General features: G+C 42.9%; 1 protein-coding gene across 2 annotated transcripts in view; it reads right to left on the reverse strand.

Annotated features, from left to right (window-relative positions):
• SCAF4 (SR-related CTD associated factor 4) overlaps window positions 1–10,531 on the reverse strand; it is a 74,795-nt gene extending 64,264 nt beyond the window's left edge. For both annotated transcript variants that reach the window (XM_050957089.1, XM_050957084.1), the window contains exon 1: window positions 10,351–10,531. In XM_050957089.1, coding sequence (XP_050813046.1) covers window positions 10,351–10,380 — 30 coding nt within the window. In that variant the 5' untranslated portion in view covers window positions 10,381–10,531. The remainder of the gene's footprint in view (window positions 1–10,350) is intronic.
• Window positions 10,532–27,709: the final 17,178 nt, after the last annotated feature.

Here is a 27,709-nt window from a genome sequence, read left to right on the forward strand (position 1 = left end):
TACGCATGACTGGAATATTGATATAGCTTGCTCAGGAAGGACATGCAGGAATAAAAGGGAGGATGTGTTGCCTTATATAGTAAAGATGTATACATTTGGACTGAGGTTGAGATAGAAATAGGAGACAGACTTGCTGAAAGTCTCTGGGTAAGGATAAAAGGAGTACAAAACAAGAGCGCTGTCATGGTAGGGGTCTACTGCAGACCAGCAAACCAGAAAGAAGGGGTGGATAAAGCTTTTTTAAACAACAAACACAATCATCCAAAGCACAGGACTTGGTGGTGATGGGGGACTTCAACTACCCAGACATCTGTTGGGAAAACAACACAGAAGGGCACAGATTATTCAATAAATTCTTGGAATGTACTGGAGATAATTTTATATTTCAGAAGGTGGAGAAAGCTACTGGGGGGGAGGCTGCTCTAGATTTGATTTTAACAAACAGGGAGGAACTGGTTGAGAATTTGAAAGTGGAAGGCAACTTAGGTGAAAGTGATCATGAAATGGTAGAGTTCATGATTCTAAGGAATGGTAGGAGGGAAAACAGCACAATAAAGACATTGGATTTCAAGAAGGCAGACTTTCGCAAACTCAGGGAGTGGGTAGGTAAAATCCCATGGGAAGCAAGTCTAAAGGGAAAAACAGTTGATGATAGTTGGCAGTTTTTCAAAGAGACATTATTAAGGGCAAAAGGGCAAATTATCTCACTGCGTAGGAAAGATAGGAAGTAACGCAAGAGACCACGCTGGCTTAACCAGGAGATCTTCAATGATCTAAAACTCAAAAAAGAGTCCTACAAAATGTGGAAACTCAGTCAAACTACAAAGGATGAATATAAACAAATAACACAAGTATGTAGGGACAAAATTAGAAAAATCAAGGCATAAAACGAGATTAAACTAGCTAGGGACATAAAAGGAACAAGAAAACATTCTACAAATATGTTAGAAGCAAGAGGAAGACCAAGGATAGAGTAGGCTCGTTACTCAATGAGGGGGGAAAGATGGTAACAGAAAATGTGGAAATGGCTGAGGTGCTTAATGACGTCTTTCTTTCGGTTTTCACCAAGAAGGTTGGTGGCGAATAGATGTCTAACATAGTCAATGCCAGTGAAAATGGGGTGGGATCAGAATCTAAAATAGGGAAAGAACAAGTCAAAAATTACTTAGACAACTAAGATGTCTTCAAATTAACAGGGCCTGATGAAATGCATCCCAGAATACTCAAGGAGCTGACTGATGAGACATCTGAGCCATTAGCAATGGTCTTTGAAAAGTCATGGAAGACAGGAGACATTCCAGAAGACTAGAAAAGGGCAAATACATTGCCCATCTACAAAAAGGGAAATAAGGATAACCTGGGGAATTACAGACCAGTCAGCTTAATTTCTGTACCCAGAAAGATAATGGAGCAAATAATTAAGCAATCAATTTGCAAACACTTAGAAGATAATAAAGTGATAAATAAAAGTCAGCATGGATTTGTCAAGAACAACTCATGTCAAACCAACCTGACAGCTTTCTTTGACAGGGTAACAAACGTTGTAAATGGGGGGGAAGTGCTAGATGTGGTATATCTTGAAAATTGTTCACAGAGAGTAGTTATCAGTGGTACCCAGACATGCTGGAAGGGCATAACAAGTGGGGTCCCACAGGTATTGGTTCTGGGTCCGGTTCTGTTCAATATCTTCATCAATGATTTAGATTATGGCATAAAGAGTACACTTAAAGTTTGTGCATGATACTAACCTGGGAGGGGTTGCAAGTGCTTTGGAGAACAGGATTAAAATTCAAAAGTAATTGGACAAACTGGAGAAATGGTCTGTAGTAAATAGGATGAAAATCAATAAGGAAAAATGCAAAGTACTCCACTTAGAAAGGAACAATCAGCTTCACACATACAAAATGGGAAATGACTGCCTAGGAAGGAGTACTGCAGAAAGGGATCTGAGGGTCACAGTGGATCACAAGCTAAATATGAGTTAACAGTCTAACGCTGTTGCAAAAAAAAGCAAACATCTGTCTGGGATGTATTAGCAGGAGTATTGTAAGCAAGACACGAGAAGTAATTATTCCACTCTACTCTGCGCTAATTAGGCCTCAACTAGAGTACTGTGTCCAGTTTTGGGCACCACATCTCAGGAAATATGTGGACAAATTGGACAAAGTCCAGAGAAGAGCAACAAAAATAATTAAAGGTCTAGAAAACAGGACCAATGAGGGAAGATTGAAAAAACTGGGTTTGTTGAATCTGGAGAAGAGAAGACTGAGAGGGGACATGATAATAGTTTTCAAGTACATAAAAAGTTGTTACAAGGAGGAGGGAGAAAAATTGTTCTTCTTAACTTCTGAGGATAGAACAAGAAGCAATTTGGGCTTAAATTGCAGCAAGGGTGGTTTACGCTGGACATTAGGAAAAACTTCCTAACTGTCAGCATGGTTAAGCACTGGAATAAATTGCCTAGGAGGTTGTAGAATCTTCATCATTGGGGATTTTAAAGAGCAGGTTGGACAAACACCAGCCAGGGATGGTCTAGATAATACTTAGTCCTGCCTTGAGTATAGGGGACTGGACTAGATGACCTCTCAAGGTCCCTTCCAGTTCTATGATTCTAAGAGTCGCCAGTGTGGTTGCACTCTGCCAACATAAGCAGCATAGATAGCGTGGACATGCAAACAGCAGTTTAATTAAAGTGGCATAACTTTTATTGATAACTCCACAGCGTAGACAAGCCTTAAACACCAGCAGCCGGCCTTTGTCAACTAGATATTGCCTTTGAATCCTCCACCCCCAACTCTGATATTGACTACCGGCTACTAAGTTTCTGGTGATTTTTTTCTTGTTTACGGCCAAGAGAAAACAGTCCAACATATTATTGATATCTCCAGCAGACAATCAAAGAATGTTCCTAAGTGAGTCTGTTTTCCAACAAACATGTTGAAGACTTTCTCCAAAAAGCAGGTCTTCCATAGTCCATGTATACTGCCACTTACTCACAAGTTCCAAATCACCTTCTCTAGCACAAGGAAGTTTTAGTTTAAGGCAACTCATCAAGGAAATATAATGAAACAGACTTTGAAAGCATTTTCACACACACGAGTACATCAACAACCACATAATATCAAAGAGCAAGGAAGCAGGGGACAATTACAGAAACAATGATAAAGATAGACCTATTTTTTAAATTTTTGACAAGGAACAACAGGTAGAAATACCAAGAATCCCCATATGAAGTTAGGGCAAAGCATAGTGGTAAACACTGACAGTTTTTAAACTGAAGTTTGCAAAGACAAGAAAAAAATATATTTGGGGCTGGGCATGATCTTTAAAAAACACAATTACACATACACCTATATCTTTTGGGAAATACCAAATGTGAGAAATAATTATACATTCTGCGATACTATCGAACAGAAGAACCCTGTTCAAGTTCAATAGCTTCCGCCAGTACTAAATACTGTGGCATACAAACATGAAGCTGTGAAGGTTTGTAAACTGCTTTAAGGAGCTCAAACAATTACCCACTTTTCAGAAAAAGGAGGTATGTGTCTGATGTGACAAGTCTCAAACTTCTGAGTTAATAGTTCTTCACATCAACATCAGTTACTTAATTGGCCAGCAGCAAATGCTGAAAACTGGGCATCTGGCATCTAAGACTTAGAAGAGTGTCTTTCTACATACACAGCCAGGACCTGACTTTCAAAGGAACCGAGCACACACAACTCCACTGAAGCCCATGAGCAATATAGGCGTTGAGCACCTCTGAAAAATCTTACTGTTAGTAATAAAATCAACCTACAACATTACACCCTATCAGGTGCTGAGACATTAAAGAAAGTTTGTGTTTCTATACAGTACGATGCTGTTGCTTGCTTGACGGCTTGTACAGTCTTGTTCTAAACATATAAATAAGAAGTCTTCAAAAAAATTAGCAAATAAGGAATCCAAAACCAGTTTTTTTTCCTACAAGTGTGTTGAATACATTTGAATTACCATTAGAAATATTTTTCACTGACAAAGTTATAGGTTATTCAAATATAATTTTAGATATTTGCTCATATGCCTATACAAAATTAACGGAACATTTGCAGGAAGGGATGGAGGAGGAAGGAAAGAAGAAAACAAAATACTTATGCTAACAAAGCACCAGTAATACTACAGGATTATCAGACTGAGAAGGTCTAGCTAGAGATAGACATAAAAAATGAATGGGTCCAGGGTCTACCTGCTGGCTAGAAGCCTAGTCCTTACACTACCACAAATCCCCAGAGCTACTGAGGAAAGAGAAATGTTGGAATTCCTACAAAATTTCTGCCCTTGGGCTGCAGCTCAGAGGATCCGTCATTAGAATCAGCCTCTGATATGTGAGCTGTGAAGCTTAGCAACTACTAGCTGCTGCCAAGGGTAAGAGACCATCATAAACTGCATGATTGTCAGTTTATGTTGTTTGGAAGATGAAGCCATAGTCTAATTTGTCCAGAGATAAACCAAGGGCAGTCTAGCATACATGAGACTTAGTCCACTAAAGTATTCCTGCTGACTAGAAGGATAAACTCACAAAGTTAGGAGACCATTTGGGGCAAACTTCTTTATAAACACTTTCAAATGGAAATGAAAAAATATGTGGGAGCGGATTTAGTTTTGGTATGAACTATTTAGTTCAGCAGCCCAAAACCTGAAACATTATCTGGCAACTAAGATCAATTTATTAATTTCTTTCTACCTTCATAAGTCTCCTACTCTCCTTGAAGGTTGCTTTTCTTCATTTCCCCATTTTTTACTTCTTCTAGCCTCTGACAGGATCCTCCACCTTTCTTGTTCTCTGTCTCTTGTTCAGAAGGAATGGGATCCTTCAGGATCACACTGATACTGCTCCTTCAGTTGCTCTGAAGTGGCCACTAAAGCAATGCAATGCACCTTCCTTACCCCAGGGGATGAATTTGCTGCTGCTACAATAATCTCAGTTTAGTACAGTAAATGAAGTACCAAGCTTAATCCAAAATTCTGATGTACTGCAACTATCATACCCTTCTAACTGTGCATATATCTACTCTTCTCATGCACCCCTCTCCCCTCAATGTACATCCATTGCTTCTGCTTATGCACTCAGAATAACCCCTAAGGATATCTGGAGAGTAACACTGGCGTGATCCCAGGCTATGCCTACACAGTGCCATAGTGTGGACTACAGGGGCATGAACTGCAGCGTGCACCAGAGTTGTGCTTTAACTGCCCCATGTGGATGCTACTGCTGCAAACTAAAAAGTACCTAGTTCACATTAAGATACTCTTTGGTGTACTCTGTAATTCACATCCCTATAGTCTGCACTGAGATGCAGTGTAGACAAGCCCCTAATCTGTTTCACTCTACTTCCTACTTTTCAGAAGTTTGAGTTTGAAATACTTGGTTTTCAGATGTTTGAGTTTTGCTGAACTTGACCTTCTTGAAAGGCACAATACATTACTGGGCAATCTTAACTCTATGTTAATTAAGTTTTTTGCCAGTAAATTTTCTATTTTTTTCAACAGAAAAAGAAAAACAAAACAAAAAGATGTGTCATTGGTAAGAGTTGATGGTCATTTAGGCAATTGTATTTATCATGTAGGTTTGCTATAGGGATGCTACTGTGGCCAGCTAAGGATAGTACCTAGTTCTTACATGGCCCTTTTCATCAGTAGACCTCAACACCACTTTACTAAGAGGATACTGTCATTATCCCCATTGTAAAGATGGGGAAACTGACACACAGAGAAATTACGTGACTTGGCCAACATCACCCCTAACACTTTGTTATTGTGGAATGGGAATAATGGTCATGCTCTAAAATGTTTGCAGTGCGTAATTGCTAACATGGTTGGTGAAAGAAGTCTCACACATGTTATATGCCCCTCAAAGTTGAGTTTTATTACACAGTGGTTACAGTAACTTTAAGGACCTGTGAGAAAATTGGTGTGTGGACGGGAGGAGGATAGATAACACCCCTGCAACACATAGCCCCTCCACCATTTCCAGCTCACCCTCCCCTTGTTATCCCATGGAGCTATCAGAACTTCAGAAGCCAGGTATGCACAAAAAATGCTGGTAGAATCTGTGAACTTTAATAAAAACATTTTTCAGCATCTTGGGAACCTCTTGCTCAAATGACCCCAATTTGATTCACTATCCCCACCTCACGCCCCCATGAAGCACAGGAAAAGTCAAGCCAGCAAAAGTACATATGTGAATTTTATAGCACTCAAACCACCATCTCAATCTTAACTGTAGAGCACCGATCCTCCACACCTCCCCAACCCTAAACCCTCTCGCTTGCTGTGCCACCCACCTCCATGTCACCACTCTCAGTATCTGACCCCCTGCCACTCTCAATGCAGCTCCTATCCTTCCCATTCCTCTGCTCACAAACCCCACTACCATCCCAGCAAGCATTTGCATGCAGAATTTATTTTCTGGTTCAATACATTTTGCCAAAACACATCTGATAGACATACTTTAGCAACATGCCTCCAATCTTTTTCAGATATCTGCTCTAGATCATACTTGAACTCACACTGGCTGGGTGTAGCTCTGGCTCAATGGCTACTGCATATCCCCTTTAGCTACCCAGCTGCAGTGAAAACTTGCTGGCCAGTAAGCCTGAATGTTAGGCATATGCCTAACTAGAGAGCTGAACTCTCTTGCTATTATTTTCAATTTGCTCCCCTCAGGAGGCAATAGATTCTCTGCAATAGCTGGAGTATGTATCCTAAAATGGAGACCATTTGGGACTCGATCAGTTCCCTTGCTCTGAATAAAAATATGTTGGCAGACTCCATCAATCTTTAGAAAAGGTGTTTTTTTTTTTGGGGGGGGGGGGGGATTTTATCTCAGTATCCTCCATGAGCAAACTACCCCAAATTTGGGTCACTTACTCTACTCTGAATCTCCACAGAGCAAACCAAATTTAGAGGCAATCCAAGTAACCATGCGGATTTTAGAGCATTTAGAAGAATCTGGCTATAAACAGAAAGCAGTTCTAACCTTAATTATAGCAGACCTAGCATTGTACTATAATACTGCGCTCTTCATGTAAGGAAATAATGCTAGCTGATAATAGGTGAGTGACTAGGGAAAAGATTGGGAGGAAAAGATAGAGGTACACTGACATTGCAAAATGAGATCAATCATTAGCATAAGATTGCTATACTAGATCAAAGATTCAATTGTCTGGTCAACTGCCCATGTATAAATAATAAAAAACTAAGCCACAGTTGTAGACAAAGAAGAAATGTCCACCCAAGTATCCATTCTCTTCATTTTTTGGGAGGGTAGGGAGGGGGTTACCAACTTGAGGTACAGTGTCTTTATCACCACCCTGAGTCACATGTAGAAGTGAGAGACGACACCGCTTGGTTCTTAACATAATCATAAAATTATAAAAATGTAAATTATCAGTCTGTTGGCTCTTATACTACTTCCACTGGCAAAGCTAAGTACAGAAGCTTAGGCCAAGTCTACACTAAAAAGTCAAGTCAATCCAGCTACGTAACTCAAGGTGTGAAAAATACACACCCAAGTGATGTAATTAAGCCAATATAACTGACTGTGTAGACAGTGCTAGGTCAATGGAAGAATTCTTCCACCGATCTAGCTACTGCTGCTTGGGGAGATGGATTAACTACAGCTACGGAAGAACCCCTCCTGTCAGTGTAGCACATGTCTACTCTGAAGTACACTGCCACTGCAGCATTTCTAGACACAGCCTTACTGTGCAGAGGCCTATAATAAGCAGTACTGGTCCCTAATTTTTATAATTGCTAAGTTAACCAATTCTTTTTCAAATTCGAAAGCTAAACCTACACTGTCAAACCAAAATATAACCGAAATGAACATTGGAAAAGAAACATTACATGCTTTTTCACATGGGTGTCAAGGTTATCTTTTTTTGGTATACTGGTTTTCTCAAGAAATGTGTTAGTAAGATTTTGCACTTCAACATGTTACCCATTAGTTATGCTCACTATATATTTAACAAAACTGTATACTTTTAACAAAATTCACAAATTCTGATTGCTTCAGAAGTACCTGGTTCAAACTACTTAGCTGAAGGGTAATACACTACATTACAGGGCTACCAAATACCACCAGTTGGCAACATCTGGTCAAAATTTGAATAAAAATATAGTAGGCAGAATAATTGTTTGTTTAGCACAAAATGTGCTTATTGCTGTAGAAAATTTAGTGTTTTCCCAAATCAGTTTACAATCCAACACACAGATATAGAGAAAAGGACAAACTGGGAAGTTCAGAGAAGGGATTAAGAGCTAAGTTTTTTATTTAGTTGTCAAATATATAAACTAATTTCTTGTGGGCATCAAAAGAAAGCCAGGAAACTAAATGTTGAACTGAACAGATGAGTAAATCCCATTGAGCATAAAGTTAAGCAAATGCACAAGTGACTGCAGTATTGGAACCACAGAGAATAAGCCATTTGTGAGGGAAATCATATTAAAATCTCAACTGGATCCATTTTTAAAATACAATTTAGTCTTCACATAAGTTATCAAACTGAAATTCTGCAGTTACCAGAATTTCAAGTACTCTTTTTTATTCTGTATCCAGAAGTAAAATATTGACAGAGCCAGGCATCGTACATTTACTATTTCTTGGGCACCCAGTTGTGTTATTTAAGACATACCCATTTTGAATACATCAGAATGAGATTACTTAAAATACCAAGAGATACTGATGGTTAGCTAAATTAACACATTTACCTAAATCATTTGGGTCAGCAAAAAAAATTTGTACAGTTATATGAATGGCATTTTGCCCAATATCAGTAAAGTTAAGCTGTACAAGGAAGCAATACAATGAGATGAATGAAGTGGCAAGCACTGCTAGTATCTCCACTGATGTATAGACAGATAAAAGCTATTTCTGTCCTACATGCTAATAAGTGTAGTAAGCACATCATATGTGCAATCTAGCGCCACTTAATTTAATTTAGTAGATTTCTGTTTAAAAACACCACAACTGAAATACCAGAAATGTGGAAAATGGATAGCCATTAAACTGCCAATTGTGTCAAAATAAGGAACATGTCAATTCAAATGAAAAGTGCTGGTTAAAATTCACACTCAAAATTCACTCCTGAGCTATGGAGTTATCTGTATTGTTTCAAAATGTAAAGACCCCATGAATAGAATAGAAAAATCATACCATAAAGAGAAAAATACAAAGTCAGTTATTTAGTAAAGGATAAGCAGGTATGTAATTGTGTTCATAATGATACTCTAGTCTAGTGCAACTAACAAGCAGATGCAAGGAATGAACTTTACACAGTATGACTTTGTCACATGAGAGCAGTCTGCCATTTTTACTGTTTCTGTTCAGCAACCATTCACAGCACACTAATCTTCAAAATGTATTACACATTCTGGAATAAGTCTTGCAAACCTTACATTTAAGATAGGCTTAGATTTGCCAGGTTACTTGCAATGAAAACAAACTATACTTAACACCTTGTGTAGTCCTAAAATGATTTTCAAGAACATTCTATAAACCAAAACTTTTATTTAAAGTTCTCTCCAACTACACATTCATTTTAAATTTAGGTGGGGAAAAAAGCTTTAGACATCAAGATCTGGCATATTTTGATGTCTAATTTGGAAGACACGATCGCCGGTATATTATTGCCCAGCTAGAGAGTTTTCAGATCAGGCAGAGTTGCAACAAGCAGCAGCCGAAAGAAAAGTGACGGAGATAGCACAAGGGCCTTCCATGCCTCATAAAAGGAGACTGGTCCCTACTCCCCCCCCCACCACCACCCGCCACATGCTTCATTTCGGGGCTTGTCACCTGACCCTTTCCCAGATGCTGCTCCGCACCCGCACACGGAGAAGTTCCTGTACAATCGCGGGCAGCCCAGCCCGTGCTAGCGGCCGCCCGTTCACGTGGTCGCTTCCTCCCCCCGCGCTGGCAGGGAACTAGGCGCCTCGGCTGTGAGCCGCCCGGCCCCGGCGGGGCGCAGCGCACCCGGGGTAACGTCTGGGCGCGAGGGCCCGGCCGCGCTCCCCAGCTCCCCGCGCGCGGTGCGTGCGGCAGGGAGGGGGCGGCGATCCCCCGGCTTCTCCCAGAGTAACGCGGCGCTGGCCGCTCCTGGGCCGCCCGGCCCCCGTCAGCCCCAGGGGGCCCGAACAGCCTCTGGAGCGAGGGGAGGCCGCAGGCCGGGTCTCCGCGGAGGCCCCTGCAGAGCCGGGCCTCTCCCTCGCCCCGGGGCCGGAAGCAGCGGGGCAGGCGGCCGCGATAGCGGCTTCGTGACCCGCAGAACCGATTCCCGGGCCCGGCCTGTCCCCGCGCTCCCCGGCTCCCACCTCCTGGTTGAAGGCGTTCACGGCCTCCATGTTGGCGGCGGCTGGTGCGGGTGCCCGCGGCGGTGTGAGGCGCGCGGGGGAGGGGGGCTCGGTCCCGCTCAGGGGCACCGCGCTAACATGTCCGTTCGGCGGCGGAGCTCTGCGCGCAGGCGGCGTCTCTCTGGCAGGGCCCCGCACAGATCGTCTCTCCCAGTGGGATGGCGGAGGGAGCCCACGCCGCGCACAGCACCCTGGGATCGCGTAGGCCTCCCGGCCCCGCGCCACCCACAGGGGAGAGCGCGCGCGCGGCGGGCTTGCGGAGGTGCCACGTGACCACACCCCCCCCCGTTACTTTCCCGAGCCCGGCCATGTCAGCAGCGGCCCCGCCCCCGAGGAGAGGGGAAATGGGCGGGGCGGGGGGAGATAAATCCCTCGCTCCCCGCCCCTCCCCCCGCATGTGGGGTTGCCAGGTGAAGAAGGGGTCGGGTTCACCCAGCCGAAGCGGAGAGAGAGCTCTGCCCCCCCCCCGCAATGGGGGGAGGGGCCCCAGTGCAAGAAGGCCGGCAATGGTCCGGCGCTCCCGAAGGCGCAGGGGACTCGGCCTCTGCTTGCAGCTGGCCCCGGTGTCTAGAGACGGACAAGTGTCCCGAGGAAGGTGCCTACCCAGATGAACAGTGGGCAATGGGTTTAGCATTTAGGGAGCCCCTGGGGGCTGGCGCTGGGCTGGGCTGGGCTGGAGGCGTGTATGGCAATAGCTCCAAGTACGGCGGGGGCTGTGAGTAAGGTGAGCAAAGTGCCTAGAGTCACAGAGATTTGTACGTTTGGGCTTCCCAAACTAGGCTGGAGGCCCGTTTTGTGTCCTAAGTCGTCATGAGTACGTGGTCGTGTTTCAACAGTGGTGTGAGTCTTTGAGCGACCATTGTGACTTTCTGTTGGATGCCTTTGTAGGGTTACCAAGAAAAGTACTGATGCCAGAGTATTGGAGAAGTCAGCATTTATTCAGAGAGACAGCAGGATGTTTTTCCTAACCCCACAGTATTCTTTTTAATGGGGGGGCTCCTTTTTTTCATCATAATACTCTGGTTTTGCTAAATATCATGATTTTTATTGTGAGTTCCATGATATTTGGTGTTTTCTTAACACCCTAGCTCATAAGAGTTAGTGGATTACAGGAGAATCTCAGCTTTTTTTTCTTTAAGCAACTTTCTAGCCCTGAGTTGAAGAGAAAAGCTGACTCAGAGCACCCTAAAAGCTCAGAAGCCAGAAGGAAAATAAATACAACCCAATAATTATTATATTAACTCACGATTTTTAAACCAATCTCATCATTTGGGAGTGAAGGGACTGACCTATGATTTTTGAATGCTTGGTTGAGCAATAGTGATTCTCTGAGACCCTTGCATACCCATTGCTCTTTGGATTGTAAAGTCATACCCTGACTGTACAGGCCTTTCCCACACCTGAAAAAGAGATCTGTGTAACGTCAAAAGCTTGTCTGTTTCATCAACAGAAGTTGGTCCAGTAAAAGTTATCCTCACCCACCTTGTCTGTACAGACCTTGAGGGATAGTAGTTCATCTACAGATTCAGCAGGTGTGGAATGAAAGTGGAATGTACATTTGAAAGGCATAGAGGAAAGGGAAAGATGATTAAAAATTAGAACAAACTATCAAGGGAAATGGTAGATTCCCATTTCTTGAAGTTTTCAAATCAAGACAGGGTGCTAGAAGTTTGATGCCTGTGCCGATGCCTGTGCCAAACCCTGTAGAACCCAACTACACGTGTTCGGGTTCAGGTCTGGTATGAAAATATCTTGACATTCTTTGGCTTGGGTCAGATTTGGATTGTGAAAGAGGCAGGCCAACACCTGGCTGAGAAGAGTAAAGGAAGGATGATAACATTCAAATGGTCATACTGGGTCAGACCAGTGGTCTATCTGAGTATTACATCTCTGACAGTGGATGATGCCAGATGCTTCAGAGGGAATAAAGAGAATAGGGCAATTTAAAATTGCCCATCTCCTATCATCCAGTCCTAGCTTCTGGCAGTCAGAGATTTAGGAACTCCTGGAGCTTGGGTTTGTGTCCCTGATCATCTTGGCTAATAGTCATTGATGGGCCTATTGTCTAGGAACTTATCTAATTATTTTTTTGAAATAGTTATACTTTTGGCCTCACAACATCAGCTGTCAATGAGTTTCATAGGTTGATTGTGCACTGTGTGCAGAAATACTTCCTTTTGTTTGTTTCAAACCTGCTGCCTATTAATATCATTGGGTGACCCCTAGGTCTCGTGTTATGCGAAAGGCTAAATAACATTTCCTGGTTTGGTGTCTTCATGCCATTTGTGATTTTATAGATTTCTATCATATCCCCTTCAGTCATGTCTCTTCTCAGCTGAACAGTCTCAGTCTTCTTAAATTTTCCTGGTATGAAAGCTGTTTCACACCCCTAATCATTTTCATTGCCCTTCTCTGCAACTTTTCCAGTTATATCATTTTTGAAATGAGATGACCAGAAATCCACACAATAGTTAAGGTGTGAGTGTGTAAGGGATTTACATAATAAGACAGAAAATATCACAATGCCACTATCTATACCAGGGGTAGGCAACCTATGGCACAGGTGGTGAAGGCAGCACACAAGCTGATTTTCAGTGGCACTCACACTGCCCGGGTCCTGGCCACTGGTCTTGGGGGCTCTGCATTTTAATTTAATTTTAAATGATGCTTCTTAAACATTTTTAAATCCTTATTTACTTTAGATACAACAATAGTTTAGTTATATATTATAGACTTATAGATAGAGACCTAAAAATGTTAAAATGTTTTACTGGCACATGAAACCTGAAATTAGAGTGACTAAATGAAGACTCTGCACGGCACTTCTGAAAAGTTGCCGATCCCTGATCTATACCTTTCCTAATGGTTTCTAAAGTTCTGATCACTTTTTGGACTGCTACTGTATATCGAGTAGATGTTTTCAGAGATCTACCCATTATGACCCTGAGATCTTCCTTAAGTGGTAATAGCTAATTTAGACCCCATCATTTTGCATGTATAGTTGGGATTATGTTTTCCAATATACATTACTTAACACTTACCAACACTGACTTTTGTTTGCCATTTTCTTGCCCAGTCACCCAGTTTTGTAAGATCCATTTGTACATCTTCGGACTTAACTATCTTAAGTAACTTTGTATCCTCTGCAAATTTTGTCAGTTCACTGTTCTCCTCATTTTTCCAAATCTCTCTCAGCTGTGAAAATGGACCACTTATTCCTACCTTTGTTCCCTATCTTTTAATCAGTAACTGATTAAAAAAGACTTTCTTATCCCATGACTGCCTTCTTTGCTTAAGAGTCTTTGGTGAGAGATCTTGTGAAAAGCTTTCTGAAAATACAAGTACTCTAAATCAGCTGGATCACTCTTGTCCACATGTTTGTTGTCACTTTCAAAGAATTTTAATTGATAGCCATGTTGACTCCTCCAAAACATATCACATTTATCAGTGTGTCTGGTAATTCTGTGCTTTACTATAGTTTCAGCTAATTTAACTGGTACTGTACTGAAGGTAGGCTTACTGGCCTGTAATTGCCAGGATCACCTTTGGAGCCATTTTTTAAAATCGGCATTATATTAGCTAAACCCGTCCTCTGGTACAGAAGCTGATTTAAACAATAGGTTACATGCTACAGTTCTGCAATTTCATATTTGAATGCCCTCAGAATTTTTAGGTGTATACCATCTGGTCTTGGTGACTTTTATTACTGTTTAATTTATCAATTTGTTCCAAAACCTCATCTGCTTTTACACCTCAGTTTAGGACAGTACCTCAGATTTTTCACTTAAAATGAATGGCTCAAATGTGGAGATCTTCCCCGTATCTTTTGCAGTGAAGACGATTGCAAAGAATTCATCTAGCTTTTCAGCAATGACATTGAGTCCTCCTTTAGCATCTCAATCATATGATGGCTGAACTGACTTTGTCAGGCTTTCTGCTTTTGATGCACTTTTTTTAAAAAAAATTGCTGTTAGTTTGTGTCCTTAGCTAATTACTCTTCAAATTATTTCTTGGCCTGCCTTATACTTTTGCACTTAACTTGCCAGTTTGTGGTCCTACCTATTATCCTCACTGGGTTTTGACTTCCAAATTTTAGAAGATGCCTTTTTGCTTCTGCTGGCCTCCATTACTCTGCTGTTTCACCCTGGTTACATTCCTTTGGTCCTCTCATTGCCTCTTCAGATTTGGGGTATACATGTAGTCTGCACCTCTAGTATAGTGTTTTTAAATAATCCCCATACTGCTTGCAGGCATTTAACCCTTGACAGCTCCTTTTAATTACCATCAATCAAGTGTCCTCATTTTTGTGGTGTTCCCCTTTTTAAAGTTAAATGCTACTGTGATGGGTTTGTTGGTATTCTTTCACCTACAAAGAAGTTAAATTTAATTACATTATGGTCATTATTACCAAACAGATTAGCTGTACACACATCTTGGACCAGGTCCTGTGCTTCACTTAGGACTAAACCAAGAATTGCTTTTCCCTTATGAGTTTCAGGACTAGCTGCTCCAGAAAGCGGTCATTTAATGTGTCTAGAAATTTTATCTCTGCATCCCTTCCTGAGGTGACATATACCCAATCAATATGAGGATAGTTGAAATCCCCTAGTGTTGTTGCATTTTCTGCCTTTATAGCCTCTCTCATCTCCCTGAGCATCTCGCAATCAATGTCACCATCCCAGTCAGGTAGTCGTTAGTATATTCCTACTGCTATATTCTATTGTTCAAGCATGGAATTTCTATCCATAGAAATTCTATGGTACAGTTTTACTCATTTAAGATTTTTTTTAAATTTATTTCACATATAGTGCTACTCCTTCACCAGCATGACCTACATTGTATTCCTATATATTTTATATCCTGGTGTTACTGTCTCCTGTCGATTTATCATTGTTCCACCGAATTTCCATGATGCTTATTATATCAATATCCTCATTTCATGCCAGGCACTGTACTTTCCCCCATCTTAGTATTTAGCCTTCCAGCATTTGTATATAAGCACTTGTACATTTTGTCAATGTTCATTTGCCTGCTTTTATGTGTTATATTTAAATAGGACTCTATTACATGTACTTTACTAATTTCTTTCCTATGCTCTTTACTAAGATATAGAGTTCCCCTTTAATTTATTCCCTAGGGATGCCTCTGACAGTATTCCATCGCACCTATAGGCGTTACTCAAGCTCTTTGTTTAAAAAATCTTCTACAACCTTTGTAATTTTACATGCCAGCAGTCTGGTTCCATTTTGGTGTAGGCAGTGGCCCTTATTCCTGTATTGGCTCCTCCTTTCCCAAAAGGTTCCCCAGTTCCTAATAGACCTAAATCCTTCCATCCACACTTTGAGACAGGCAGTTCTGTCTTCCAGGCTTCACTTTCAGAGATGGAAACATTTCATGAATGCTACCATGAACATCGTGGACTTGAATCTCTAACTTAGCAGCCTAAATTTTGCCTCCAGCATCTCTCTCCTACATTTTCATATGTCATTGATAACTACATGCACTGTGACCATTCGCTGCTCTCCAGCACTGCACATACAAAGTTTTGGATGATATATAGCTGGGAGGGGTTGCAAGTACTCTGGCAGATAGGATTCAAATTCAAAATGATCTGGGCAGATGGAGAAATGGTCTGAAGTAAATAGGTGAAATTCAATACAGACAAATGCAAAGTACTCTGCTTAGGAAGGAACAATCAATTGCACATACAAAATGGAAAAGGGCTACCTAGGAAGGAGTAATGTGGAAAGGGATCTTGGGGCGATAGTGGTTCATGAACTAAATATGAATCAACAGTGTAAAATTGTTGCAAAAAAAGTGAATATCATTCTGGGATATATAAGCAGCAGTGTTGTAAGCAAGACTCTAGTCTGCTCTGATAAGGCCTCAGCTGAAGTATTATGTCCAGTTCTGGGTGCCACATTTCAGGAAAAATTGGAGGAAGTCCAGGGGAGGACAACAAAAACAATTAAAGGTCTAGAAAACATGACCTGTGAGGAAAGATTGAAAAAAAAATTGGCTTGTGTAGTCGAAGGAGAGAAGACTCGGCAGGGATGGGACATTATAAAAGTTTTTAAGTACATAAAAGGTTGTTAGGAGGGGGAGGAGAACGAACAATTGTTCTTGTTAACCTCTGAGGATGGGACAAGAAGCGATGGGCTTAAATTGAAGCAAGGGAGGTTTAGGTTGGACATTAGGAGAAACTTCCTAACTGTCAGGGTAGTTAAACGCTGGGGTTGTGGAATCTGTCATTGGAGATTTTTAACAATACGTGTCAGAAATTGTCTAGTTATTATGTAGTCCATTGAGTGTAGGGGACTGGAGTAGATGACCTATTGAGGTCCTTTCCAGTCCTACACATCTGTGATTCTATACACTGGCTGGATCTCTCATGAGATCTGCAGCCTTTGCACCTGGAAGGCATGTGGTTCTCCTAATCATAAACCCAACTGTCAATTCTTTATAACTGAATCCTCCATTGCTGTTACCTGGCTCTTCCTAATAACTGGGGTTCTCTCCCCAAGAGAGGCATCAATATGAGGGAAAACCCATGACATCATCTGGAAAGAGGGTCCCAACTATGGGATTGTTTCCCTCTGCTCCAGCCTGATATTCTCCTTTTCTGAGACTTTCATCCTCCTTAGTAGCACAGACATTATCAGACTGGGGATGTGACCATTCTATTGTATCCCTGAAAGTCTCATATAATATACACCTCTCTTGTCTCCCTTAGCTCTTCCAGTTCAGCCACTCTGGCCTGAAGAGCACGTAATGTGTCTCTGAGGGCCAAGAGCTCCTTTCACCATAAGCACACATATGACACCTGCCCACAAGGCAAGTAATTGTACATGCATTCCGTGCAACAAACTGGATAGCTCCTCACTCTGCTGCTGGACTTCAGTCTGCATTATTTTTATTCTTGCAGGGTTTTTTGTTTTGTTTTGTGTTTTTGGTGGGAGGTTTAGTGGCCTAAGTTTAGAGTATGTTTAAGTATATCTACTTCTCACACGCCCTCTCCAAACTCCCATGCAAAACTCCTCTCTTTTTGCAGCTCCTGTTTGCTAGGTGGAGGCAATGGCTCAGAACTTTGATGTTCTTAAGTTCTCATTTTATTAGGTTTATATCACTGACACCCAAGAATGGAGGAGCTGTTGCAACTATACTAATGGTCAGGTGCTCTGTGATGATTTAATTCAAATGTGCAATTGCTTTTTCAGTACCTGAACCACACTGGTGTGAAGAGGAGGCAGTTTATATATAAACTATATGAATAATAAAATCAAGTTCTATTGATAACTATATTTTTGACAGTTATACAATTGTCAGTACAGTTTAATAGCAGAAAGTCAACAATGAAAAGAACTCCTGTATGTTTCAAAGATATGAATAGACCAAAACATTACGGTCTGGTTCCTGCTTACTCTAAAGCACATTCTCAACTTTGCACATGAGACTAGTTCCACTGAAGTCTTTGGACTGCTTATATGTATAAAGTTAAACATGCACTTTAACATTTGCAGGATCGGGACTAAAATGTGTAAAACATCAAGAATGGTAGATATACAAGGTAGGTAGTCTAATAAAAGATATTACATTAACTTTGGTTGGCCAAAGGGACAAGATTTTGAGCTTCACAGAGCTCTTCAGGTCTGGAAAAAGTAACCAGAGTGTCACATACATTACACAGATATAGAATGCATGATTGTATGGTATAGCATAAAGGTTTTATCAGCATGAGTTGGGATATCTGCATTACTTATGACCCAGTCTGCCTGTAAAAAGCTCACTGTAGTTTTATTATTATTAAACATTTATGTTGTGATAGCACCTAAAGGCCATAATCAGGTTGGGCCACACTGAGTGAGGTACTATACAAACATAATAAATTACAGTCTGTGCCTCAAAGAGCTTGAAATACAATATGGCTTATGGAACATTTTACATAGCTTTAATGCCATATATTTTAGTTTAAACTTTTTTCCTTATTTTGATATAGTTTATCTGTGCTTTGGAAGCTTAGGATTCCCCCCCCCACCACCGCCCTTTTTTTTTTTTTCTCCCCCTATTCACTCTTGTACATGATTTGTTTTTGTTTTTTTTTTTTTAAAAAACACAGTTTCAGTCCGTGTGCTCATTACTAGCACAGGGATGACTATACTAAAGAAAATATGTATAGATACCTGGGCGTGAGTTTGCTGTACATAAATCACAGTTATCTGATGTAACAGAAAAATTGTTGATGCTTCATGACTTTTACTCATATTTCATCAGCAGCTGTAGAGCCATACTTCTTTACTCAAGCTTGTTTATCTCTGAAATAGTTCTTGGCATTTGGCATCTTTGCTGTCATTTTCTACCATAATGCAACTTTCTGCCTCATTGATCTTCAATTTACATTAGCATTGACAGATATATTATGATGTATGGTTCTTATCTATTTTTTTTGCAAAGTGACATTAGTAGAGTCTGATGTTGCAAGGTGCTGAGCAACCTAAGTTTTCCTTCGTGTCTTCTAAATCATGACCATTGTAAGTCATTATTGACAAAATTAGTGGATAATGATAAAAATGTTTTCACACTTTTCCTTGATTCTCCATATCTGCCTTTGATTGTTACTCTGATGAATCATTTGATAAAGAGCAGTTATAACCGGAGACATTTTCATCACTGTCACATTCTCATTTACCGGTGTAACTGATGGGGTACGAAGTTCTTGAGTAGGATTTCAGGAAATCCTATCTTCTAAAGCAGGTGTCAGCAACCTTTCAGAAGTGGTGTGCCGAGTCTTCATTTATTCACTTTAATTTAAGGTTTTGCATGCCAGTAATACATTTTAATATTTTTAGAAGGTCTCTTTCTATAAATCTACAATATATAACTAAACTATTGTTGTATGTAAAGTAAATAAGGTTTTTAAAATGTTTAAGAAGCTTCATTTAAAATTAAATTAAAATGCAGAGGCCCCCCAAAACCAGAGACCAAGACCTGGGCAGTATGAGTGCCCCTGAAAATCAGCTTGCGTGCCGCCTTCGGCACACAAGCCATAGGTTGCCTACCCCTGTTCTGAAGTAAATATCAGAATCAGATGCATGCCATGTTTAATATATTACTGTGATTTGTGTTCTTTACTAACAAATATTATTGTATGTGTTTACAAATAATAAATATTCTGGGCTTGATTCTGTGCTACTTTATATTTTATGTAGTCATTCACATCTGTGCCAAGTGGTTGTAAAACACTACCCTTCTGCATAAATAAATACACAAAGTGCAAGGCTGTGGCGAATCAAACCGCTGCTCTCAGCAGCTCTGTGAGAGAGAGTTCAGCTTTCTCTTGGGCTTGGTCTACACTACGCGTTTAAACCAATTTTAGCAGCGTTAAACTGATTTAACGCTGTACCCATCCACACTACGAGGCCCTTTATATCGATATAAAGGGCTCGCTAAATCGGTTTCTGTACTCCTCCCCCGACGAGAGGAATAGCGCTAAAATTGGTATTACCATATCAGATTAGGGTTAGTGTGGCTGCAAATCGATGGTATTGGCCTCCAGGCGGTATCCCACAGTGTACCACTGTGACTGCTCTGGACAGCAATCTCAACTCGGATGCAGTGGCCAGGTAAACAGGAAAAGCCCCCCGAAATTTTGATTTTCATTTCCTATTTGCCCAGCATGGAGCTCTGATCAGCACTGGTGGCAATGCAGTCCCAAATCCAAAAAGAGCTCCAGCATGGACCGTACGGGAGATACTGAATCTGATCGCTGTATGAGGAAACAAATGTGTTCTATCAAAGCTCCGTTACAGAAGACGAAATGCAAAAGCATTTGAAAAAAAAATCTCCAGGCTACACAGTACTGCGTGACAAGCCTAACAGGAAGCCAGAGATCAAATGGACGCTCATGGGGGGAGGGAGGGGTTACTGAGGACTCCAGCTATCCCACAATCCCCAGCAGTCTCCGAAAAGTATTTGCATTCTTGGCTGAACTCCCAGTGCCTGTAGGTTCAAACACATTGTCCGGCGTGGTTCGGGGAATAGCTTCTCAATTTACTCCACACCCCCCCCCTACACATGTGAAAGAAAAGGGAAAGAAATAGTTTCTTGACTTCTTTCAATGTCACCCTATGTCTACTGAATGCTGCTGGTAGACGCGATGCTGCAGCAGTGAAGAGCAGTATCCACTTCTCTCCCCTCCCTGGTGGCAGACGGTGCAGTAGGACTGGTAACCATCCTTCTTATCAACCCGTGAGTGCTCCTGGCTGGTTTCAGGTGAGGCTGGCCAGGGGTGCCTGGGTGAAAATAGGAATGACTCCCAGCCGTTCCCAGTAGATGGTACAGAACGGCTGGTAACCGTCTTCATCATAGCCACTGGGGGCTGAGCTCCATCAGCCCCCCTCCCTTTCCTCTGTAAAGAAAAGATTCTGTCCTGCCTGGACTATCATAGCAGCGGCTTGCTGGGCTCCTCTCCCCCGCACCGCTTAATGTCCTGCCTGGACTGTCATAGCACGGGGAGGCTGCCTCCCCCTCATTTTATCTCACTAACAAGTCACTGTTTCTTATTCCTGCATTCTTTATAACCTCATGACACAAATGGGGGGGACACTGCCACGGTAGCCCAGGAAGGTTGGGGGAGGAGGGAAGCAATGGGTGGGGTTGTTGCAGGGGCACCCCCCGTGAATGGCATGTAGCTCATCATTTCTGCGGGATCTGACATGGAGCAGCTGTGCTCTCTGATACACTGCTTCTCTAGTACACTTGCCCCATATTCTAGGCAGGACTGACTCTCTTTTTAGAAACCATAAAGGAGGGATTGACTCGGGGAGTCATTCCCAGCTTTGCTTTTGCGTCCCCGGCCGATCTCAACCAAGGGCACCCATGATAGCAGCAGACAGCACGTAAGGACAGATAACTGTCATCTCATTGCGGATTTACAGCGGCAGCAGACAGTACAGAACGACTGGTAACCGTCTCTGCTATCATGCAAAAGCAAATGAATGCTGCTGTGTAGCGCTTGAGTATCGCCTCTGTCCGCAGCATCCAGTACACATACGGTGACTGTAAAAAAAAAAAAAAAATAAATAAGCTGAACGGGCTCCATGGTTGCCATGCTATGGCTTCTGCAAGGGCAATCCAGGGAAAAAGGGTGCAAAATGATTGTCTGCCGTTGCTTTCATGGAGGAAGGAATGAGTGACGACATTTACCCAGAACCACCCGTGACAATGATTTTTGCCCCATCAGCCACTGGGCTCTCAATCCAGAATTCTAAGGGGCGGGGGAGACTGCGGGAAGTATGGGATAGCTACAGAATACCTACCCACAGTGCAACGCTCCGGAAATCGATGCTAGCCTCGGACCATGGATGCACACGGCCGAATTAATGTGCTTAGTGTGGCCGCGTGCACTCGACTTTATACAATCTGTTTTATAAAACCGGTTTATGTAAAATCAGAATAATCCCGTAGTGTAGATGTACCCTTGGTCTTTATCAGCACCTTGCAGGACTAAGCCCTTAGGGCTTGCAACAGATGTCTGCACTTAGCTAAGAGGTTACAGCATTTCCTTATTGATGCTGATCTTTCTTTAGTCATCCATGCCTTTGTTACTGGGAGGTTGGAGTACTGCTGGAACACAGTGTATTGGGGCTGTTTTGAAGGCCACTTGAAAGCTTTAGCTAGTGCAGCATGCAATTGACTACTTGGTTAGTGGAGCAGATCAATGTGAGTAAACTGCCTATGCTATGTGAACAGAACTAGCTTTCAATCTGCTTTCAAGTTCTGTTCCAAGTATTTAGTCCTACTTTAAAGCCCTGGGTTCTAATCTATAAAGCCTTGTAAAGTTTGGAAGCTGGCTACCCTATAGAGTGCCTCTTTCCCTGTGCACCATTACTATGACAGATCAGAGAAGTTGTTTTTGCGGAAAGACCCTGTAGATCTGTGATGTTTTCACGTAAGGTTCTCCAACTGCAAAACTTGCTGTATCTGGTCTCCCAAAGACTACTTGCTTGCAAAATGCATGGTGCAAAATATATCTTTTTTTCGGTCAAGGATTTAGTCTCTCTGTGTTGGGTTTTTACAGTTGGCTGGGACAGTGGGGACTTAATTCTGTTTGTGTTGTCAATTGTGAGCTCTTTAAATTATGTTGTGTGCCTAGATAATGCTATAATGGATACATAGAAAGAAATCAAACTATTTAATATTTTTTATCTGTTGAAGAAACTTTGGGTCTCCTGAATTTCAGCTAATGTGTATCTATTCGTTGAGCATATAGCTTCCTTATATCCAATGTTTAGTTTTACCAGTTCATTTTAAAGTTTTGCAGCCAAGGTTGAGCTTCTGATCTTGCCTCACATAGATGTCACACCATCAAGATTACCAATAAATAGCATCAATTCACAGTCTTAAGCCATGATTGCACCACAGAGTTAAGTCAACTTAAATTTAGTCAACAGACACCACTGTGCATATTCACACAATGCTCCTTGTGTTGGCAGAGCGCATCCACAGTTGGTGCTCTAGCACCAATAGAGAGAGCAGCGCACTGTGGGTAGCGATCCCATTGTGCAAATTGCCACCTTCTCCCATTAGGAGTTCAGGGAATGGATTGAAGTGCATCGTGGGGGTAGGATCACCACCCAGGAAGCAGTGTTCTCTGTCTCATAATGCCAAAGGCTTTCAAATATGTTTTGTGCCATTTTCAACTGCCCCTGTAAACTTTGTGCCCACTATCTGTGCCTGAAAGCATGGATCCTGCACTGATCACCTGTCTTGTGTGATGAGTGTTATGGACACAACGCAGCTGATCCTGCAGCATTTCATTAGCTGCAGATTTGAAGAGGAATCAGTGCTGCCTGCCCTGCTGTGTGCCATGGAAAGGAAGAATTCAAGACTGATGATGGCATTCATGGAGCAGCTGCACATGGTGGACCATCACTACTAGGCTCGAGAGGCAAGCACTGAGTGGTGGAATCAGATTGTGATGCAGGTATGGGATGATGAGCAGTGGCTGCAGAACTTTTATATGCACAAGTCACCTTCCATGAATTGTGTGTAGAACTCGCCCCCACCCTGCGGCACAAGGACTCCAGAATCAGAGCTGCCCTAACTGTGGGAAAGCATGTGGTGATCACTTTGTGGAAGCTGTGCGGAAGCTGGCAGACTGCTACCGATCAGTCACAGATTAGTGTGGCGTTGGGAAGTCCACTTAGGGATTGCGATGATGCAAGCCTGCAGGGCCATTAATCGCCTCCTCTACAAAGAACTGTGACTCTGGGCAATATGCAGGAAATGGTGGCTATGTGGTAATGGGATTCCCTAACTGCAGTGGGGCGATAGATGGCATACTTATCCCAATTCTGGCCCCAGACCATCTTGCAGTGGAGTGCATCAGCCGAAAGGGCTTTTTCTCAATGGTATTGCAGATGCTGGTGAATCAATGGGGTCATTTCAGTGACATCAATGCAGGGTGGTTAGGGAAGGTGCATGACACATACATCTTCAGGAACACGCCTGTATAGAAAGTTTCATGCAGGGCCTTTCTTTCCAGACCAGATGATTCCACTAGAGGATGTAGAAATGCCCATTCTGATCTTGGGAGACCTAGACTACCCCTTACTCGAGCCTTACACCGGAAATCTTACCAGCAGCAAGGAGCACTTACACAACAGGCTCAGCAGGTGTAGAATGTGTGTTTAGATTTAAAGGGTCGCTGGTATTGAGGGGGAGGAGGAGGAACAGGGCGTGCTCAGGAAAGAGGCAGAGCTGGGGTGGGGATTTGTGGAGGGGTCCAATGGGGGAGGAGGTGAGGGGGCACAAGCACCCACCGGCACCAAGGAAAGTTGGCGCCTTGATACCTAGTGTTAATTTAAATCCCTTCTCCCATGTGCACCATGTAACAAAATAAAGGACACCTCTGTCTTATGTAGCTGTGCACTATTAAAGCAAAATGAGTACTTATAGAGCACCCCTCTCCTGCTTCAGGCACACCAAAGCTGGACTGCTGGGACTGGCTAGAGCCTTCTGGAATCAAAAAGAGGTCCTGTTTCGCCACACCACTGGACGAGCCCGTCATCTGTCCCACATCTTCCTCCAAGCTGACCTCCTTGTCCACCACTTTGTCCTCAGGGTTGACTCTAGTGACTGCTGTCTCCAATCCCCCCGAAGTATCCAAGAAACCCGCGGAAGTAGAGGTGGGATTGCTGCCAAGGATGGCATGCAGCTCCTTATAGAAGTGGCATGTCTTTAGCACTACACCAGTGCGACAGTTGGCCTCCCTTGCCTTCTGTTATGCCTGCCTCAGCTCCTTGATCTCAGCATGGCACTGCTGTGTGTCCCTTTTGTGCCCCTTCTCATCCATGCCATGAGCAATCTGCTCGTAGGTATCAAAGTTCCTGTGACTGGATCAGAGCTGCCACTGCCCAGCCTCCTCTCCCCACAGATCCAGCATCTCTGGTGTACTCCAGGCAGGAGCGTGTTTGCTGCGGAAACCCAGCATGGGTGGCTGGGAAGATGTGGTTGGGAGCTGTCCATGTCAAACAGGAAGTGGAATTAAAAAAATTCTCGGGGCTTTAAAGGGGGAGGAGTGCAGGCCTTTGTACCTAACTGCAGGGCAGCAGAGCAGAAACCACTTACCAGAGCAGTCATAATGGGCAGTGTGGGACACCACCTGGAGTCCCCTTAAGGCAACATAAGCAAGCACAGTGTCTACTCTACGCTGATGGTGTGTCACTGTAACTTGGTTGCAAAAAGCTCCATGCTGCTGGTCAAGGTGATTTTATTATGTTGGCAGAGCAGGAGAGTTAAATCAGCGGGAGGAACATTGTGGTATATACACCTCAACTGTGTTGTTGACACGACCTGACTTTTGTTGACAAACGTGTCGTGTAGACAAGACCTCAGGCAAGGCAGAATCTACCTGGAATTGATTAATGTATAAAAGAAAATGGAAACCCTAGATGTTCAAATATTAAAAAGAAAACATGAATCCCATCTGAAAAGGAGTGATTTCTATTCATAAGTTAATTGTACAGGAAAGTCCAGCTCCGATATAACAGGTGGGGTAAAATCCTGGCCCCAGTGAAGTCAATGGCAGATCTCCCACTGAGTTCAATGGGGCCAGATTTTCACCCCTGGTATTTAGTGAGTCACAAGAGACTTGCCTCATTATGTCAATAAATTAAGTTGCAATAAGGATCTGCAAGCTCTCAGTGTGTGCCTAGTCCTTCTGAAGGACACGGAGGTTTTGCAGATGGATAACTTACAGGATTGACTTATTCCCTGGTATTAGAATGCAGTTCCTTCTGGCTTTTCTGTGCCTTGCTGTGCATGATAGAGACTGCAGTTATAATAAATATCATAAAACTGTAGTATTGATCATAGTATCCATAAGGTGGGGACAGGGTTTGCTAAGATGAAATAGCAATAAAGCAAGAACCAATTAACATTTAAAAAAAATTCAGTATGTAATTAACTGTGGATCAATAAATATAAATATTCTGAATTTGATATACACAGAAAATGTAGAAATGTTTGTTAGTGTGTAATGATTAACATTAATAGTTTCAGCCTGACACAGTATGGGGTTAAATTTGGAGGCTAAGAACAACTGTTATTATCAAATATTCACACCTTAGTATCCAGAGAGAGAAAGCGTTAAAAGCATTAGGGAACTTGCACCATAGTCAGTAAATCATATTTGTCAAAAAAAGCCAAAGACCTCTGTGTTTAGTTACTAGGTATCAACTTGTACAGTGTATGTGTATGTGAAGGAGAGCCAATTAATCCACCTCTTCTGGCTTCTGTAGGTGGCAGGATCAGAGCCTATGTGACTCCAAAATCCATTGATTCTAGTAGGATCAAAGCATGAGGTCCTTATTAAGGTTTTGAACCTGCAGATTTTTCAATTTGGGCAGACCCTCCATTGATGTCACAGAATCAAGGCCTTAATTTCTTTCCTCAGTGCTTGACTCCCACTGATACCTTCGATTAAAGGAAGTGGAGAAGGTTTTCCCCCATAGTGATTGTGACATTATACTACATATTCATACCATAAGCGTATTTCTATGAAGAATATGGCATAACTAAGTTGGGTTGTGAGATATCATTAGAACGGATAATTATATTCAGTAAATTATAACCTGTTTGTATGCATGTATCATTTCTGTAGCTGAAGTTAGGAATATTGACTATGTAACAATTACAACTGTGTTTTCATCTGGGGACTGCCAACCAGACAGTATGCAAATAGCCTGGATGGGCCATTGGGGGAAAAATAGGTCTTTGAAGATGCTAATCTCCCCGTTTCCTGAGAAGTTTCCTGGGATGCTGCTTTGACACTGCAGGGTCAGATGATCATGTCACCTGGTGCTGGACACCATCTTGGACTTCTAGTGTTTTTCCATTGAGAGGATGTGGGGGTCAAACTGGGAAACAAAGGATTCCCGCCATATGCAAATCCTATTTAAGGTTGGGGAGTGAGTTAATCTAGGCTGGGGTGGGCAAAGTACGGCCCAGGGGCAGCATCCAGCCCTTCAGACATTTTAATCCGGCCCTCGAGCTCGCAAGGGGGAGCAAGGTCCAGGGCTTTCCCCTCTCCAGCTGGGGCTCCTGGAAGCAAGAACATGTCTCCCCTCTGGCTCCTTTACGTAGGGGCTCTGCACACAACCCCTGCCTCAAGTGCTGCCTCCGCAGCTCCCATTGGCTGGGAACCACAGCCAATGGGAGCTGCAGGGGCGGCGCCTGCAGATGGGTCAGGGCACAGAGCTGCCTGACTGCGCCTGCGCGTAGGAGCCAGAGGGGGGACATGTTGCTGCTTCTGGGAGCTGCTTGAGGCAAGTGCCACGTGAAGCCTGCTCCCCCTCCCACCCTCCAAACCAGGGCCAGCTCCAGGCACCAGCTCAGCAAGCAGGTGCTTGGGATGGCCAACGGAGAGGGATGGCATGTCCAGCTGTTTGGCGGCAAGTCCCTCACTCCCTCTCGGAGTGAAGGACCAGCTGTCGAATTTGTGCTGAAGACTGAAGCGGCGGCAGTAGTGCCGCAGATCATGATCACGGCCTTTTTTTTTTTTTTTTTTTTTTTTTTTTAGCTGCTTAGGTCAGCAAAAACCCTGGAGCTGGCCCTGCTCCAAACACCTCGGTCCCAACCTGGAGCACCCTCCTGCACCCTCAACCCCTTATCCTCAGCCCTACTCAGAGCCCCAGCCGGAGCCGCACCCCAGCCTCCTGCCCCCTGAACTCCTCATTTCTGGCCCCATCCCAGAGCCCACACCCCCGGCTGGAGCGCTGACCCCTTCCCACATCCCAACCTCTATTTTCATGAGCATTTA

Source organism: Gopherus flavomarginatus, chromosome 1, assembly GCF_025201925.1.
Source record: "Gopherus flavomarginatus isolate rGopFla2 chromosome 1, rGopFla2.mat.asm, whole genome shotgun sequence".
Taxonomy (NCBI): domain Eukaryota; kingdom Metazoa; phylum Chordata; order Testudines; family Testudinidae; genus Gopherus; species Gopherus flavomarginatus.